The sequence below is a fragment of the Mya arenaria genome, chromosome 3 (genome assembly GCF_026914265.1).
Source record: "Mya arenaria isolate MELC-2E11 chromosome 3, ASM2691426v1".
Classification (NCBI taxonomy): Eukaryota; Metazoa; Mollusca; class Bivalvia; order Myida; family Myidae; genus Mya; species Mya arenaria.
This window is the reverse complement of record NC_069124.1, coordinates 80,660,396-80,680,481: the sequence shown is the minus strand read 5'-3', so window position 1 is coordinate 80,680,481 and position 20,086 is coordinate 80,660,396. Positions and strand designations below refer to the sequence as shown.

Sequence of the window (20,086 nt, the reverse complement as noted above, 5' to 3'; positions counted from 1 at the left end):
ATTATGATAATTGGTCAAAGAAACGTGCAGTCATTTTTTCCCTCCTTGAACTCCCAGCATTGACATACCCTGAACCGAACCGAGGGTGGTCGTAAATCACCCGAGCACAGCGGTTACAGTATAAATGATATAAGGGCCGACAATTAATGTATTTTTTATTATTATACTTTAATTAACAATTGTAAGGTGTTGTATGCAATTTCCTTATACTTCTATCTTGTCTGTCTGAAGATAGCCTATTTTACTTGAAATGTATAAAGACATTAATTAGTGGCCCGTAACCATAAATATTGAGCGATAGTCGCACAGGCGCACTACATTAACTTGTCGTTGATTTTTCTTTCCGTTCAATACCAGTCACATTGTTGTCTATAGCAACTTAGTCGGCCATTACTAGTTGTAAACAGAAGTTTGGGAAAGATCTCAAAAATGCCACCAGCAAAACTGGGCAAAGGAAAGCCGGTAATTTAATAACAAATCATTATATTTTCAGAAATTAAATGGGAGATCTTTAACTGCAACTTGTTTTATTCAATAGCATTGTTCATATGTTTAATTAAAATAAAACAACAAAAATCAAAATAGATTTTAAAGTAATTTACAAAATTTTGCATTAACCCAAAATGGTTTCTGCCTAATTGACCATGATCAGAATTTAACAAATTTTAGAAAATCTTGATACTGGTTGAAATTAGCAGGAACTATTAATTCTCAAAAATGTTAGACTTTGTACAGCGGTAGCCAACCAGTTATGTTAGAATTCAGGCTTGTTGATTCTATAGTCTAATTTGGATGACTGTTTTAATTACATGTTTAATATAAATCACCATTAAGTGTACCCAGTTCTACCTGTGATTATATGGAGTTATTTAATAATTGTTTATATGCTGAGTCAGGTCCCATGTGACATAGTCATCCAGGCATTGGCCTACACACATCTTAATGTGTGTTGAAATTATCTGGATTTAAGACAAGTTTAATTGGTATTTATATATATCATTGTTTGCATTCCATATTTCTCGTTCCAAAAGATGATTTTGATGAAAAATAAGCGATATACTAAAATTTCCAGCAAACCCAATTTTGGCAACAAATGTGTACAGTTTAAATGAGCATCATATTTAGACATGATGGAAGCCTTATGAGCAAAAGAAAAGTTTAAGAAATTTGAACTAGCCTGCTTCAGGCTCAACCCAAAACCAGATTTACCGAATGTGAAACATACAAAAGATGCCAGGAGATTTTTGGTATTTGAAGATTTGTTGTGTCCATAACACTTGCTTTTAATTTATTAATGAATGTTCATGTACTGCAGTGGTTATAAGCCATGCTAATTATTTGCTCCAGATATCTGTCAGTAGCTTAATTACAATAATAAAATTGACACACGTGACTTCACAAAATGGTAAAAGCGTTATTGAAATTTATATTTACATATAAACAATTCAACCATACTTTATGCCATGTTCTTATATTTCAGCTACTCCTCGTCCAAAGTTCATTCCAATCGAAAAAAATACATCATGTAGTCAAGAACTTAATCATAAATACATGTAAATGATAGGATAAGTTACTGTAGAAAACTCATGATGTTGGACAAAATTTATCAAGTTATCAAGTCACCATTCCAGCCCAAACATTCTGATGTTTGATATTTCAAGTTGTCAATACAAGAAATATCTCGTGCATGGTGCTATATTCTGTATTCCAGATATTCTTTACCATATTGTTTTAAATGTTGTTACTTTTGAAAAAAATGCTTAAAAGGACTCATTCACATTTTATAGGGTCAGACAACGAAAAAATCAATTTTGTATGAAATGTGAACAAAATGCTTGTTTTCGATTGCTCAAACTAGAGGCTCTTTTGTTAATAGTTATTTTAAAATATAATGAAAATTGCCCTATCTTGTCGAAAAGCATCAGTAATACCAGTTATCGGAAATTAAGTAGTTTAAGTTTTGGATGTACAAAGTTCTATATCTGCTGGTTGCATTTTAGTTTTGTTCATAAAAGTAAAATAAATATTTGGAACAAAGTTTAAAAAAACTAAATAAAATCTGTGAGGGAGTCCCTTTAAAGAAAAAGTATAAAATATGCCTCTTTCAACTTTAGGAGGGCATGTCAGGAGTAGCTAACATGATGAAAAGAAGGCAAACCAGAATTCGTGTAAGTTACATTCTACTTGCATTGATATTTAAGTGAACACCAATAAATAATGTGTCACATTTTGTTCTCATCAGGCACCGGCTAAGGCCAAACCTACACGCCCAAAGGCGAAGGTAAGACCTGTGTTTCCCTAGGACATTCTGTGTGCAGTTTCTCTGCTGGGGTGTGCTTTGCTATTTCAGTCATCAAACACTTATTCAATACGTTTGTTGTATTTCATTTTTACTATTTTATATTTCTCTAAGTTATCATTACTTAAATATCACATAAATAAGAGTTTTGTGCAAGAGTATAGTTTCAAATACGAGGGTAGTGGGTGATGTAAACTGTTGTATACTATGTTGTCAAGGACATGATTCAATAACTTAAGAGTTCATATAAGTGAAGAGCATTGTCAAATATTTACATACCTGTTATTAATCAGTTAATCCTTGCCTAATTTTCACTGTTTCAATATGGGAGTTAATGAAAAAAGGAAATACTCTCAAACAATAACAATTAGTCTTTTTTTAATATTTGTAAGTAAGATTTTATTATGTAAATGTCCTAACGTCACATATTCATTTGTACACTTTTGCACATACTATCCATACTGTCAGAGTGCCTTCATCAGATTTGATTATCTAGTGTTATATTATTTTTGAAATGTGCGACAATGAAAAAGCGTTTTTTCTTCACCAAGCCTAAAAGGGCATTTAATTAGTAAGTAATTTGTGTACATATATCAAAATTATTGAATTTTAATTTGTGTATTTCAAAATGTACTAATTTGGTTCATGAAATTGTAATCACCAGTACAGTTTTCCAACCATAAGTGAAACATTTTTTTCTCAAGTATTTTTATCTTTAATGTGGAAAATGCTAAGAGCTTTTTGTATTAGTAATACAGTGTATATACTTATGTATGCCCAAAATAATTGCAAACAAAAATCATTAAAAATTAATAAGTGAAAATAATTCAATTTAGTTTCCAAATGTAAATTTGTAATATATTGCTTACTTTCATTTGACATAAATTTTGAATAAAAGTCCAGGCCCAAATTTCTTGAATGTTCTGAAGGGTACATGGTGCTTAAGTAGCTTATTTCATTAAGCCAAATTTTCAACTTAATCATGATTTTACTAGAAAAAAATAAGATTATCATGATTATAATAAAGATCTTTTTTTTTAAATAACAAGAACTCTTAAGTGTGTTGATATAACACAAAATATACCAAAACAAAACTAGCTTAGCTTAATCCTGTTACAAGAGACTTATGATTTTTTTGAGAAATTGGGACCAGTTTAAACAATTTACCTGTCAAAAAAACTCTGACATTTTAGTAACAAATACTTGCTTTCCAGTCCAATTCTGGTCTGTTAATGATATTTCTGCTAAAATCTTGTGTGGATGATTATACCAAATCACGAGTATTGGTTTATAACCTAGATTATCTTGTTACATGAAACACTTCACATAAGCCTAAGTTTTTTCTTATTTTATTTTGCAACTCAGAAACTTTTGAAGCATTTTGGAATCAATTCAATGCTTTGATTGTGTTACCTTTAAAAATAAAGAGAGCAGTGACACCCCCGTAGAGTTTTAATTGCACACAGTCCTGGGCAGCTTGTTTGGTGTTTGGTTTTTGCAACTGTTCGTTTTTGTCTAAAAGAACTTCCAGATGAACAAGCATCATTAAAAAAGAAGCATTTTTCATTTTGCAACAAAGATGGTTTTATATGTTACAGTTTATGATTGTTTGTCTTTAATTTATGCTTTTAGTGTTTGTGTTGCTGTTTTTTTTGACAAAAAGATATTCTAAATGTGTCAGTAACACGTACCTGTATAAAAATGTCCTGTCTGTGTTCAAGTTTTGCAACAGTAATATTCATTTTAGTTTTGCGTATTGTTGTGTTTGCCAGTGAAATATTAGTTAAAGTTAACTCAAGAGGAAATTGTAGATAGCTGGCGGATCTAGAACTTGCCTGGTGAAAGAACCAAACATTCTCATATTATATTTCCAATATGTAATATTAAATGTGAAATCTAGTGCAAAATTAATTAAATCCAATCATACTTAATAAAATGCAGTTTAAAGATTTATTTAAATAATAGTAAGCGTAAAAGTTGTTACTATAATCTAACCCTCTGAATGAACCAGCTGTGTATTGCTCATGAAGACTTTGTGTTTGACAGGATGGTGATGACATGACAGACATTGATGGCACGGACAATGATGAATGGGTGAATGTAAGTATTCATATATTATTTGCTAGCTAATGTTTAAGAATTGATTATGTCAGTGTTTCACTCCTTTGTATAAATATCATTTTATTTTGTACCATTTCGTAATTTATATATAGTACTTTTATATATAAATAATTGTATCTATTATATTACCTAAATGATTGTTATGTTTCAGACCAAGACGCTGGTGAAACCAGATGACCAGCTGGACCTTTCAGAACAGGTAGGTGGCGATATACACCTCTGCATTAACTTCTCATTTTTTAATTATTAGAAATCACTTTCAACTATATTTATATGAAAGTTGTTAATTTATAAGCTTGTCTGCTTTCCTACAAAAAACAAGATATTGTCATAGCCTTGATGTCGTCATTGGTGACATTGTTAAAAAAAAACATGGCGCTAACTCAACAACAGTTCACTGTTTTTAAATGAAACATGGTACAATGAATATTGCTAGACACAATGTGTACATGTGCAGCCAGGCCCATAGCTCTCATTTTAATAATTGATGAGTTATGCCCCTTGTTGAAATGTAAAAACACAACAACAGATGAGCACTTGTGTTTGCTTTGCAGCACTTCTCAAATTTATTTGAATACACAGTCATGTGTTATTTTTTATGTAGAAATCAGCATATATAAAGTGGAAAATATATCATAGTACCTTTGATATAATTTATTTATTCATATAAATGCATATATTATGTTTGACAATAAACTTTATTATTCTTAAACTAAGTACCAGATTTTAAACCTAAGGTGCAGGTTCCTTCACTTGGTGTTAAGTAACATATGAACATGTCTGCACCCACAGGAGCTGAAGGAGGAGTTCACACGTATTCTGACAGCCAACAACCCTCATGCCCCACAGAATATCGTCAGATACAGCTTCAAGGTAAATGCAAATTAAACTCATTTTTAATATTTATGGTGGTTGCACCATTGTAAAACTGGTAGATTCACATCTTTACTTGAGTACAAGAGCTATTAAGCATTATATAATTACACAAACTTAGATTAGAAGACTACCTGTATACTGACTTAACCATGTTTTATTATCTATGTATTAGGTAAAATTCTGATCATAACAGAACTTATTATACACACTGTAGACATATTTGGGGTTTTCTCACACTTCCACATTCTATAGTCATAAAAAAACACTATATTATGATTTTTCTTTCATGCCAGTTATCAACTGAAAATAGAAGACAAAAACAATAAAGCAATAATAATCTGATTACCTTGTTCAATATTTAAACTGCAACCTAGAGTCGGAATCCATTCATAAAGCCAAATTATATGCCGTACTGAAATGACAAACAGGAGTGTTTTTTGTACAATGGACGCAAAAAAGGCGAATAGTTGAAATTTTTCTTCTTTTTTTCATTCGTTTGCCAATGAATAGTGAATATTATGATGAGCGGCAAATTGTTCTGACACACGTCGCTGCACCGAAAGAGTTGAAGGTGACTACAAAATGGAGTAAAGTCTCGGAAAATAGTTCAAAACCAGTTATGTATTGTGTGTTTTTAGGAGAAGCAGTACAAGCAGACATCAAGTGTGGACCAGCTGGCGATCCACTTTGCCCTGGATGGCAACATGATCCACAAAGACTCGGATGAGGCACAGAGGCAGCAGGCCAAAATGGGGGTTCCTGAGGGTTAGTTTCTGTCACTATTTATCAAGGTTGAAGATGTCTTTGCAGTCGAAATCATGACAACCAAGTATCAATAACACATACCAATACAGTTACAAGATATGAATGTATTATATTTACGTTGTGTTTATTATGCAAGTTGTCTGGTTGAATGTGTTCCATGGAGATTTAAAAAGACCACAATTTAAAAAGACCTGTGGTTGGGATATTTTCAGCTCACAGTGAGCACGCAGTAAGTGAGGCAGGAGAGGCCCCTTCCGCTGGTGCTGAGGGAGAGGAGGCCAAAGAGGAGGTATGCTATATAGTTTGGGTAGGAGAGAAGGATAAGGATATATATATATATATATATATATATATATATATATATATATATATATATATATATATATATATATAATGTATGCAAGGACACTAATTAGATGAACTTCTTAGTAGAGGCGGGCATTAGCCAGATAAAGTAAAGCAGGGGAGACTACCGGTGCCTTGATTCATGTCTTGAAATTTTAAACTTTAATAGCATTGTAAAGTTGCTACTCAAATAACATAGATAATGGAAAATCTGTCTGCTAAGATAAAAAATTGATTTATGATTGCTATTTTGTGTGTGGTGTTCAAAATTCAATTTCTTTGGGTAACTGTTGGTGTATTTACCTGGTAGCAATCCCCCGTGCAGGAAGCAGACATGGATGAGGTGACAATACTGTAGCCAATGCTTTCACTATTTTCTGTAATCTACAAGCAGAAAATTAGTCTGTTGTCATATCTGGGCTCTTAACTGTCATGGTTGGGCTCTAAACTGTTACGCCACAATTTTGGCTGATCCTGTATTAATCAAATCTCTAAATACAACATTTACAAATACAATCCATTGATTCTGCTTGTAGATTTTAACAGGGCTTGATGACAATGTTTACGAATTCTGTTTGCATAAAAGTGAATGTATGTTGTTCACCAATACTGCACTCCAAGTTTCAATTCTGCACCTTCTTTTTCAGTGACCTTTTTCATTACATGGAGAATGAAATGTCTTTTAAATATATCTATTTTATTGCTTTTATTTGACTGAAACACTGCATTGTATTTGTAGCAAATTATTGTTGTTTTTTCACTTGTGATTGCTTATCAGTAGTAAAGCATTTTGTTTAAAATAAGTATTGGACATTTCCGGCAAAATATTTTTTGTATTACAGATATTAGACTCAGTGTCACTGTTGTGAACATGCATTGCTTGTTAACAGTAGCTAACTTTTGTTAATGTTTGTATGCAATATGGCAAATTTATTTTTCTTATGTACTTTTTTTCAATTTAACATGGTTCCCATCAGCCAATTTAATGTCTTTGAACCAATTTTTCTAGATGATCTTACCTTGATTGTAACAATTAGCCTATTCCACTTTTGCAGTGGAACACATGCTTTTTTGTATTAATGTAAATTCCTAACCATCCCATGTCAAATATCCCATGCAGGCCAAGGATGAGCAGAGAGAGGATGCTGTGACTCCAGCCCCCGCACAAGCAGCCGGAGGTGCCTCACGGAAACTCACCAACCAGTTCAACTACAGTGAACGGGCCTCACAGACATACAACAACCCTTATAGGGTAAGTGCCCCTCTCACCTGAAAATTCAGTGCCTTTTGGCACTTTAGAGCTGCACTCTCACTAATTGAAAGTTTTGACATTTAGTTTTGTCTAAGCCGATGTTAGTGTACATGTCTTCAAAATTAGTCATGCAAGATAACTCACAATAAAACAGATCTCAATTGATTAAAAACGTGCGGAAAAGTTTGATTTTACATAAAGCGTTAGAAACGCTTTTAGCCATAAAGCAACAATTTTTTTACCTAAAGATGAAAAGCTGCGATCTAATCTTTAGTCAGCCTTCTTATATCACTGGCTCAAGACATTCACGCAAAAAATTTGCTCATTTTAAGACAAAAAATAAAAAATGGTCAACACGGTTAGTCTATGAGAATAAAAAAAAATGTACAGATTCATGCAATATGTTTTCTCTTACTAGTTTGCAAACATTTTGTCATGATTAAACATTGACCCTGCCATATTCAGATTTGTTTTTTATGGTCTTTGAATTTGATATAATTGCATTATTATATACCTAAATGATGAAATGTTTCTTGAAGTAAAATAAAAGACATGCTTCTAACATCAGACCTTTGGCTTTGCAGGAGAGGGGAACAGCGACAGAACCACCACCACGTGCTGTGTTCTCCTCAAATGTCACACAATGGGAGATCTTTGATGCCTACCAAGAGGACTTTGAGAAACAGGTCAGAGCTAGCCTATCCCTGACTTCCAGGTTCAGATGCTTATAGGTCAATTGACTCTAAGATATTTATGCAGCTTACTATTTTTCTAGTACACAAAAATTTATATAGATTTGTGACCTTTATTCGTTAAGTACAAGGCCCCAATATCATTAAAAAACTGAAGTCAATTCTCAGTCTCAGCTCATTTTATCACATAGTGGTAGGATATGATTTAAATGCTTGAATCTGTTTTAAGCACTTTCTCTCATAGATTATGTTTTCATGAAAAGTAATTATAGAGCAAAAATTGGTACTTTACTAGGTCCATTTTCTTATTTTTGAGTTCATACTTAAGTACATTTTGTGCTCTAGAAATATGTCTGTTTAGAATATTGAGCATTGCTGTTTATTAACATAATGCTCAAGAGATTTAACTTTCAAAAATAAAAAAAAACATTAGTAATTGTGAAAAATGTGATGTTGTAATGTGGAAAAAAAAGCTGAGTTTGAGATTGAGAAATAACTGGAGTTTGGCCAGAATCGAAGTCAATGAACTTTCAATGGATGAACTTTGAAAGTTCAACAAACTTAGAGATAGATGTAGAGAATTGACTAAAATATTATGCCATTATTTTTTCATTAGTTTTTTGTATGTTAGTGGTATAGATTTGTCATGTTTTGCTTATGTATTGCTCAGGAAAAGAACAAGGAGAAAAAGGTGATCCCAGGAAGAAAGGAGGAGGAGAAGTCACGCAAACGCCTCACCATTACTGAGACTTCGGTAAGTCATGCAAACACCTCACCATTACTGGACGAGTAAGGACCTGCAACATTTCATAACTTTGTGACTTTGGTAAATGCTGTTCAGCCTGGTTACCGGTAGTCCAGGAACAGCCTGATGGTTGCAAAATGGAACCTTTCAAGGTTACGTAGGTCTGTGTCATAATGGCTGCTTGCACTCGTATGTAATTGTCTCCCCATAAATAAAGCTTGGTTTATAACCCTTTCTTTGTGTCAATTCCAATTGGTTGATGATATTTAAATCCTGTGTTAAAGAATACAGTTAAATTGTTCTTAGTGGCATGTAAAATATTAACATTGATTTTTTATGTTTCTCTCACTAATCTTTTTTTTCTTCTTTTTTTATTACAGCAGGTAAGTCCAAGAGAAAATACTCGCTTTAAAAGTTGTAAAAATTATGAATTACAGAACAATATACTGACATATATTTCTTATGTTGTTTTGTAACAGTACTGAAAATATAAAAAATTCTTTAGGTTTAGTTCAGTTCTTAAGAATATGAGGATCATAATTAGTGACGATTAAATATATTCACCTTGTAAGCTTTAAATGAAAAATAACTCAACTCCCTTTATTCCTTTAAAACTCTACAGCAGGTAATATAAGATCAATGTTGCCAACCTGATCTAACTGGTCTTGTTCCTGATTTAAGATAACTTATACATTAACAACCTTCATATTTGTTTATTGGACTTAACATATTTTTGGTTATGCAAGTGCCTATAATACTGTTTCCCTCATGGAATGTATATAGTGCTCTCCAATTAACATTTGAACTTTTTGGCAAAGCACTGTTGCCGGTGGTAATTAAAGAATGGCAGTTTTTGCTGCATGATAAAAAACACAAGCAAACATTTGCTTCTTCAATGTCTTTCCTTAGCACTGAAACTAATAGTTTGTGTATAAAAGTACAATGAACCCTGCCTAACCTGTACAGTGTGTTTTCAATATATCGACAGAAATTGTAACAAACAATCATTTTTGAACACCTGCATCTAAACAACCATACTCCATTACCCTCCCTTCAGTGTCAGTGATCATCTAAACAACCATACTCCATTACCCTCCCATCAGTGTCAGTGATCAGATTCAGTCTAATTTCTGGCTTTGGTCTGTTCAATTCAAACTGATTTCTGCGTCACTAGTAATTTGCTTAACATTTCAACTTCAGAAGCATTCTGCTTGTTAAACAAACTTCTACTAATGTCTTTTATACAATTAAAAATACTATGGGTCTATTTCATTTTTTTTCAAATTTGTTGACATATACAGATGTTAAGCTTAATCAATTGCAATTTCTTGTTTACATTATCTTAAAATTTGCTAGTAAGCAAATGCATCAAGTAAGCGTTTACTTTTATGTTTGAAATAAGCAAGAGTTTTCTTAGAAATACAGATTTTGTAACAAAATTAACACAAGACTCAGCGATAATATCATTTGACATATCTGCAATAGATATTTCTTAACCTTCTAGCATACAGCATACATTCTATTTCCACGTGTTTTGCTATGTGACCAAAAATATATTTAGTAAGATGTATTCCATGACTCATGTTTCAGTTTTCCTTTGTTTGTTCTACAGGGTGATGACGTGTCACGCATTTCAAAAGCTTCCAAGATCGTGGAGAGAATGGTTAACCAGAACACATACGATGATATTGCTCAAGGTACATATAGCTTGCTTTAGTTATTGCAAGCTTTCCAGCAGCTCTACAAGTCCTTAAACAAATCTTACAAAAGATTTGCCAAAATTCGTAAAAAAATAAAAAAAAAATCCTGGAAAAATTACTTTTCCATTAAAATTCCATGATTTTTAATAAAACAGTAACATAGCAATTTCACTAAGCCCAGTCTGAAATTTGTGTGTTTCTCATGTAATTTACCAATCAATAAGTAATGAAATTGATAGTTGTTAACACAAAAAATGATGAATGATTTAAGATCCTTGTTCGTTTCACATGTGCTCACAAAATAAAAATAACAACATTTGATAGAAGTTCAGTGTCAAAATATAGCAACAACAACTTGTTAAATGTGCATCTGTCATGTAGATTTCAAGTACTGGGAGGATCCGTCCGATGAGTACCGTGACAATGAAGGAACACTCCTCCCACTGTGGAGATTCTCATTTGAGAAAGCGAAGAAGCTTGCTGTGACCTCCCTTTGCTGGAACCCAAAATACAGAGACCTGTTCGCTGTCTCCTTTGGATCCTGTAAGTATTGTCAAACATAAGAACACTTTCATTGAGCAGAAATACTTTAATGTAAAATACCTTACCTTAATTTGTGTTGAAGCTGCATTGAACACCAAAATTAGGGATGCAATCACGGAAATTTTGGGTCCAAAATCAGAAATATATTATTTTCTCAGTCAGTTAAACTGACATTAAAAGGGTGTCAATTCATCTTTAGTTGCAAAAGTGCCCTAAAATTTTGATGACGTCAAGCCATTCAGGAAATCATTGGTTGTTTGTCCCAGCTTTTGGTTAAAATAACAGTGCATGATAACACTAAGATATCAATTATATCCCCGAGTAATAATTTTTTTGACATATGGCTTTGAAACTTTTATGCACGTTATGTATTGCATTGAAATCTAATCTAACAGTGATCCATGCATGTTTTGCCAAAACTTTTCAATCCATACACTGAAAAGCGGCGGAAGAGTCGAGCGCGCTGTCTCTGTGACAGCTCTTGTCTATAATCCAATGGATAGCACATAATAAACCAAGTTTTTTCTCACTGTTGAAAATACAACTTTCAGATGACTTCATGAAGCAGGGAAATGGCATGATCTTGTTCTATTCCCTTAAGAACCCCTCTTTCCCTGAGCACATTTTTGAGACCGACAGCGGAGTTATGTGCCTTGATGTGCACCCAGAGCACCCATATATGGTGGCCGTGGGTTTCTATGATGGCAGCGTAGGTGTGTACAATGTACAGAAGAAGGATGGACCAGTCCATAGATGCACGGCCAAGAATGGCAAACACACTGACCCGGTCTGGCAGGTAGGCTCTTCAAACTGAAATCTAGAAGTAATATTGCACATAATATTTTGTTTTCTGTATTTAATTGATGGACTTTTAGGTTGAAGACTAATGGTTAAGTGATCTAAGGTAAAGAAAATGAATATCTTTAGCTAACTGTCTGTAAAATTCTCATACAAAGGTATACGATTTGAGGCACATCCACAACAGTGGTTTTCAGTACCAATGTAGTTAAGACAATACAAAGGGGTAATTATTTGGTCATGAATGACTTGTCTTAATATCAGGTTCGCTGGCAGAAGGATGACCTTGAAAACAACCACAACTTCTATTCCATCTCCTCCGATGGCCGAATCGCACACTGGACCATACTTAAGGTAAGCATGCCAGCTTTTTTATGGCTTTATTGTCTGTGGAAGTACCATACTTCAGAAAACTTATTATCAATGGTTCTTAGAGAATTGTAGGAAGTTAAGGGTGAGTTAACATTCTGTTTTGAATTTTGTTTTATAAAAAGCATTCTTTAAAAATGAATGATGTATATTTTTGTTTGTTTTGTTGTTTGTCTTCACTAGGTTAATACTCTGATAGAGGTTTATGCTTTCTTTAAGCTTTTGCTTGTCATTTCAACTAATGTGTGTGTTGTAGAATGAGTTGACATTCCAAGATGTGATCAAGCTCGCCTTACCTGACGCCCCAGCTGAAGGTCCAGATGGTACAAAGATAAGCACTATAGGTGAGCCCATGTCAAGTGTTCTATCTTCATTATTGAAAGACTTATAACTACGCTGCCTTTTTATTAAAGTTTTCTTGGCTATATATTTTATATTTGGAAATTTACAATTAATTAATGTGATTATTTGTTGTCATTGTTTAAATATGTTTATTCAGTGTATTGATAAGAATCTGTGAAGAATTTCTGAAAGATTGCAACAAAAGCTTTAGTCATGTATCAGATATGTATATAAATGTGTGCATGTGAACAGGTTGTGGCACTGCCTTTGACTTCCACCGTAAGAACGACTACCTGTTTGTGGTGGGGACAGAGGAGGGCAAGATCCACACATGCTCAAAGGCATACAGCAGCCAGTTCCTTGACTCCATGGATGCACACAATATGGCTGTATACAAGGTAAGCCAAACATGGCCATATACTAGGTTAGCCAAACATGGCTGTATACAAGGTTAGACAAACATGGCTGTATACAAGGTAAGCCAAATATGGCTGTATACAAGGTAAGCCGAATGTGGCTGTATACAAGGTAAGCAAAATATGGCTGTATACAAGGTAAGCCAAATATGGCTGTATACAAGGTAAGCCAAATATGGCTGTATACAAGGTAAGCAAAATATGGCTGTATACAAGGTAAGCAAAATATGGCTGTATACAAGGTAAGCAAAATATGGCTGTATACAAGGTAAGCCAAATATGGCTGTATACAAGGTAAGCCAAATATGGCTGTATACAAGGTAAGCAAAATATGGCTGTATACAAGGTAAGCCAAATATGGCTGTATACAAGGTAAGCCAAATATGGCTGTATACAAGGTAAGCAAAATATGGCTGTATACTAGGTAAGCAAAATATGGCTGTATACAAGGTAAGCAAAATATGGCTGTATACAAGGTAAGCCAAATATACTAGGTAAGCAAAATATGGCTGTATACTAGGTAAGCCAAATATGGCTGTATACTAGGTAAGCAAAGTATGGCTGTATACAAGGTAAGCCAAATATGGCTGTATACTAGGTAAGCCAAATATGGCTGTATACTAGGTAAGCAAAATATGGCTGTATACAAGGTAAGCCAAATATGGCTGTATACTAGGTAAGCAAAATATGGCTGTATACAAGGTAAGCCAAATATGGCTGTATACAAGGTACCAAACAAAGCTGTATACTAGGTAAGCCAAATATGGCTGTTTACTAGGTAAGACAAACATGGCTGTATACTAGGTAAGCCAAACATGGCTGTATACAAAGTAAGTCAAATATGGCTGTATACTAGTGTTTGAAAATCGGACCCCATTCCACACGTTCCATCATTACTGTATACAAGGTAATCCGAATGTGGCTGTATACAAGGTAAGCAAAATATGGCTGTATACAAGGTAAGCCATAATTTTTGCTGACATTTATTGTGTATCAAATTACTGTTGTCCTGGAATAACAATTTATTAAATTAATTAAAATAACTATGTAAAATTAATTTTGTCCATATATATTTCAGGTTCGCTGGAACCCATACCACCCCGACATCTATGTCACATGCAGTGCTGACTGGACGGTCAAGATCTGGGAACGTGGAACAAAATCTGCATCAGACAAAAATGAATCAGGAGATTCCTCAGCAAAGTATGTTCATAAGTTAAAACTTGACTTTACAATGACATTATGCTTCAAAAAATACTAGCAGAAGGTGAGTTCTTTATGTATGTAAAAAATAATTGAACATAATAATAACATGTGTGAGATTTTCTATGTATGAAGATATTGAGAAACTGTTTTATTGCTAATAGGAAGCCACTGTTCACCTTTGATCTAAACAACTCTGTTGGAGACGTAGCCTGGGCCCCATTCTCATCCACTGTGTTTGCTGCAGTCACTGCCGATGGCAAGGTATGTTATGTGGCCAGTTTACCTTTTTTAGTTAATGATATGTCCTTTTTGTGTCCTTAACTTTTACTGTTTACCCACAATTTGAAGATAAAACCATATGTTTTAATATTGTGTTAACATATGAACGGGCCATGATTTTATATACTATAATGATTTGTTGTCATATGTAAGTGATACTAGCCTGAAACATAGTCACGATATAGTGATATGTTGTCATGTAAGTGATACTAGCCTGAAACATAGTCACGATATAGTGATATGTTGTCATGTTAGTGATAGTTGCCTGATACATAGTCACGATATAGTGATATGTGTTCGTGTGTAAGTGATACTAGCCTGAAACATAGTCAAGATATAGTGATTTGTTGTTATATTTTTTATGATAATATACTAATTTAATTATACATGTACTTGCTGTGTGGACCTGATAATAGTTGCCATGTAAAATTGTACTTCAATATAATTTCCAGAACAATATACTATGGAATTTATATTGGCTAAGACAACCATTACAGAGTGTGAATTGTAATGATTACACATTTATTTCATTTTCAGCTGTTTGTATATGATCTGAATGTGAACAAGTATGAGCCGCTGTGTGAGCAGATGGTGGCACAGAAAAAGAAAACCAAACTCACCCACCTTGAGTTTAACCCGGTCTATCCCATGGTTATAGTAGGAGATGACAGGTACAATAGACAACTGTAGTCCTTCTCAGTTTGTGATTTAGTGTTCAGATCTTCAGAATTCTTACATGTGTATGTCACCTTCTTGTTAATTGGCATGACTGCTTAAGACTGTTTGAAAATATCAAAATATTGCAAAACTTCCTTATTTAGTTAACAGGAACATTTCTGCGTTCTTGATCTCTGCTACAAGTCATTTTTGTTTCAGGGGAACTGTTACCAGTTGCAAACTTTCACCAAATCTTAGAAAACAACCAAAAGTAAGTATTGAAAGAAAGAGAGGGTAACTGTTTTTGATATTTATCTGAAAGTGCATAAAGTAATGAAGAGATCAAAATTATTTCTACTCCTTTTGTATATTTCTGATACTAATAATTTTCTGCTCTCGACTAGTTATATTATGTGATAATGTTAGTTATAACCGAAAGTGTACATGTTTTTTTGTTATAAGCAAGTGGGAAACCAATTATGTCATGATGTATTTCATCCTTCTGTCTGTAAGCTAATTACATTGTGTGCAACTCCTCATTCATTTACATCTTTGACAATATTTCACACATATTCAGTTGTGTTACGGGGATGGCCTTAAAGCAGGGTCTTACCCTTTATTATTGAGATTATTTTAATCTTCAAGCATATTCTCACTCATATTTCAATGGATCTTTTTCAAACTCATTTGCAAATGTTCAGTTGACAGTGTTATTTTTCAACTGAAAATTAAGCTGAATCTCAGCTTTTTTAAAGTCACTAAAAGTCTAAAGAAGTTTAGTCTCAAAATTCACCATCGTAATTAAATAAGTAAAAGAAACCTATTTATCTTAATATTCTTAATACCAAAGATCTCAAAGGGGGCTTTGCTGTTTTTTCTTTGTATGAAATTTTCTCCTGTTTCCGGCATTTTGTCTCTATTTTCACCATTCTAAGAGCCCTGGCCCAATCCACAAAGAGGTGGAAAAAACAGTGGTGATGCAAAATTATTGGATAAAGCATTATTAGATTATTCACTACAATATGTTGCACTCTTCAACCACATCTTGTAGATATTCCTGGAACATAAGTCACATTTACATGATGATGTCTAAAAATAAAAATTGTTTGCGGTGCCCTTTTCTTAACATTCATGATTTTCCAATTCATATAAATTTTCACTACCATAGTATTGCCTGAAAGTAACGTTTATTATACATTTGCTTTAAAATGTAAATTATGTATTCAGAGATATTGCCATGCTTGTGCTCTTTGAAATTACATCTGGTCTAATATATATTGACATATTAAGCAATTTACACATTTTCTTTTTTTCATGGCATTGTTTTTGTTAAAAAAGAACTATTATATTCTCAATTATTTTAAAGAATGGTGCATTGCTGGATTTGTTGCTAATGTTACTCCGTTGTTTTAATGTTGATAATGTTGTTGCAAGTCTAATGAGGAGGAGGAGGACAGTTTGAGTCCCTTATCTGTCCTTTATCATCGGCTTGTTGTAAGTCTGGCGGAATGTATGATTGCTGGAACCCAGGTCGTAATCAAGAAATGTCACCTGCTACCCAAACACATTGACTTCAAGTTGAAGCTTGAAATAATGAAATACAATTCTACAGTGAAATCAAAGTCAAAATGATAGGTACATTCTGATAATATTATGAAACTGGTTGGTTTATGCTGGATATGGCCAGAAATGCCTTTCATAAGTCATTAACGTATAGGTTTTTTTAGTGCAATTCTGAAATAAGAACCAAATCAAAAACGATAAAAGAAGCCTTTAACTTCAATGAATGAAAAATGTTAATTATGGGGTAAAAACTGTGAAAGTATCCAACAACTTACACAGCAGGTGGCATTTACAAACTATCGGCTCATGGAGTTCCATGACAACACAACCTAAGATTTATCACATGCATGATGAGAATGGTTGGTTATATGGTCAATAAGGACATCATTCACATGTCAACTAGTGCACTATCTCTATGATGTTTTCATTAGCTTTTTTCTTGCACATACAGTTAGTAAGATTTCCTGTATGTTTTATTTATTTTTTTAAAATAAAAGTTCATATGAAATGAACACGATCAACAGTCAACAATTCCCTTTGGATGGCACTTATCATTGAATTCTGTTTGAAGATAGATCACTGTGTTCTTGATAAAAAATATACCCGATTACATATTGTTACTTTTGCATGGTTAGTTAGTAGTGTCACATATAGAAATGAGAACAAAATTAAAGAATATATAATGTTTTACTATTAGGACTTATTACATAAAAATTTGGACTTATTACATAAAAATTTATTGCTCTCTGTTCATTTTTAAAAAAAAAGTAATTATTTTATGAACAACAGTTACCCTTACTTTTGTTTATTATGTCGAGTGATTACCAATTTACCCAAGTGAGTACAATGTATTGTCGACAGGCACTGTCCTACCTCTAAAACTTGCAAAACACGCTTTTATGTAGGACACAATCTTTAGGGATGTATATGGGAGTGAGCTATACAGTTGGTCGGTCTTTTTGGACAATAACTCATGGAAAGGTCAATAATTTAAAGAATTTTTGTTCACATGTTTAACACCCTAAGATAAACGTCAAGTTTGACTTTGATTACAAACTATTAATTGGTGGAGTTTTTTGCCCTTTTCAACTTAAAAATATTACAGGTGTCCGGAAAATGACTCATGAAAGGGACATATTTAAATAATCTTTTGTATCCCTTAACATTACTCCATGTCATCCTAAATACAAAAAACTTAGTATTTGCCCAAATTTGGTTTCCTGATGATAACTTATTAACAGTAAAATGGTATTAAACAGCCCCTTTTCAACTTAAAATTTGCCAAAAATACGGTTTTGGGATAATAACTTATGAAACGATTAACATGTTTTACACCATAAAATACAGGTGTTATGGCATATTATCAAAGCCTACAATTCCTGTGTCCAGGTGGCTTGTTTTGTCACTCCCGTGACAGCTCGAGTTGAATTCAGTTACCTTTTATAGCCACATGATAGCCACATGTACATGTACTTTGCCTTTCTTCTGATTCATTGAGGATAATATTTGGTATTCTACTAGTAATTCATATTCATTTTATTATTATTATTCTAATTATAATTATTGTTCAACACTTCAAAATTATCCTGCATGTATACTATAATGATAAGTATTTATCAAATTCAATTAAATTGTTAAAGTAGACCTGCCTAGGTGGTTTCAGTTTTTTTTTCCATAGTCAACAGCAAATAACATGCAGCAAATAACATGCAGTCCTTGGCCCTTATATGTGCAGTTATTTTGTCCATTCCACTGCTGTTCAACTGGTGCTGTTTGCTGAATTGTTAATAAGAGTTCTGCATCATATATCAGTTTGTGTCAATAAAAAACGTTGGTTAACAGTGCATTGGAAGAAAACAAGTTATTTCGCGATGTGGTCTTTTAGTGAGTAGTTTTTTTTGTCACAGTTTTAATGTTCTTTCCAACAATGGAAAGGATGGCATTTTATTGTTTATTTCAAATTCATCACAAGAGCTTCATCAACTGTTTTGTATGTTGAATAAACTTGTCATCTCTAAACTTAAAACAGACACAAACGCCCTTCTGCTCTTCACTTGTACCCTTGGCTCTATGTAAAACAATGTTTGTGTTTTAGGAGAAGAAGGGCGTTGCAGCCCCAGACCCGGCAGCACGTGAGCAAGCAGAGATCGCCAAACTTGACAAGATCTTGCTTATGGTGCGTGATCCCCCAGAGGGCAAGAACTAGAGCAAAACACCAACCATTGCCTGTACTGCTGATAACATACCAACCAACTTCAATCTTCTCGGTTGTTATTTATTCTGTGGAATATTGAAGGATCTACAGTAGTATGAAATATCAGATACTCTAACTTTAAACAAAGATACTATCATACGAATCTAAATACAGCTTAATTTATTTGTGAACAGCACCTAAGGTGGTTATTAATTGTAAATATGCTGTGTACACTGACGTGGACTATGACCTTGCTGGATATGGACACAGCTATAACAATACGAAAATACCCCTGCCAATATTTTATCTAATGACAGTTGATACTATCTTAGTATAAATCTATTTATTTGTTGTTGATAATTTGTTGGCATTTTCTGTGATGTTGTATTTCCAATTTTATTTATTGGATAGTATGTGAACACCAATAAATTAAAAAGCAACATTGCAGTTGTATTTCTTTGTTTTTTTATGGAGTTTTTTTAATTCATACTGCAATTGATAATACAGTCATAATTGGTATAACTAAGTGCCTAGTGATTGCCTGAGGATGGAGTATCAAAAAGACCCAGGTAGACCAACCCTAATGAAAACTGTTCAGATTTATCCTTTTTTATGTTGTTAGCACAGACATACAATTGTGCGAGAGTTTCAATGTAGAGGAAGTTCAAATCCATAAAAAAAACAGCTTTTTTTTCTTTGTTTCCATTTAAGTAATGAATTGCGGGGTTGATGTCATTATCGGGGTATGAACGCAATTGGGTTGGTCAATGTGTGTGGAGTCCGAAGGACTCCACGCGTACTTTGACCAACCCAATTGCGTTCATATCCCCGATAATGACATCAACCCCGCAATTCATTCCTTATATTTACACCAATAGTTCATTATTTCATTCAAGAATTGTTAAAAAAATACTTCATTTCATT

The 20,086-nt window shown here is 33.4% G+C and overlaps 1 protein-coding gene across 5 annotated transcripts; it reads left to right on the top strand.

Moving 5' to 3' along the window:
* The first annotated feature begins 367 nt into the window (after positions 1 to 367).
* LOC128228743 (dynein intermediate chain 2, ciliary-like) lies at positions 368 to 19,604 on the top strand. Of its 5 annotated transcripts, none has more exons than XM_052940231.1 (22): positions 368 to 462; positions 2,243 to 2,281; positions 4,346 to 4,399; positions 4,572 to 4,619; positions 5,213 to 5,293; positions 5,935 to 6,061; positions 6,274 to 6,350; positions 6,717 to 6,749; positions 7,527 to 7,658; positions 8,243 to 8,344; positions 9,021 to 9,104; positions 10,705 to 10,792; positions 11,177 to 11,338; positions 11,890 to 12,134; positions 12,401 to 12,490; positions 12,762 to 12,849; positions 13,100 to 13,245; positions 14,342 to 14,466; positions 14,631 to 14,730; positions 15,286 to 15,419; positions 15,625 to 15,676; positions 19,064 to 19,604. In XM_052940231.1, the coding sequence occupies exons 1-22, from the start codon at positions 430 to 432 to the stop codon at positions 19,172 to 19,174; spliced, it is 2,151 nt and encodes a 716-aa protein (XP_052796191.1). In that variant the 5' UTR covers positions 368 to 429; the 3' UTR covers positions 19,175 to 19,604. The 5 variants fall into 5 exon arrangements, with proteins under 5 accessions (XP_052796191.1, XP_052796190.1, XP_052796189.1 ...); XM_052940230.1 differs by lacking the exon at positions 2,243 to 2,281 and adding an exon at positions 2,115 to 2,168 and having other exon boundaries at positions 10,708 to 10,792; XM_052940229.1 differs by lacking the exon at positions 2,243 to 2,281 and adding an exon at positions 2,115 to 2,168.
* Positions 19,605 to 20,086: the final 482 nt, after the last annotated feature.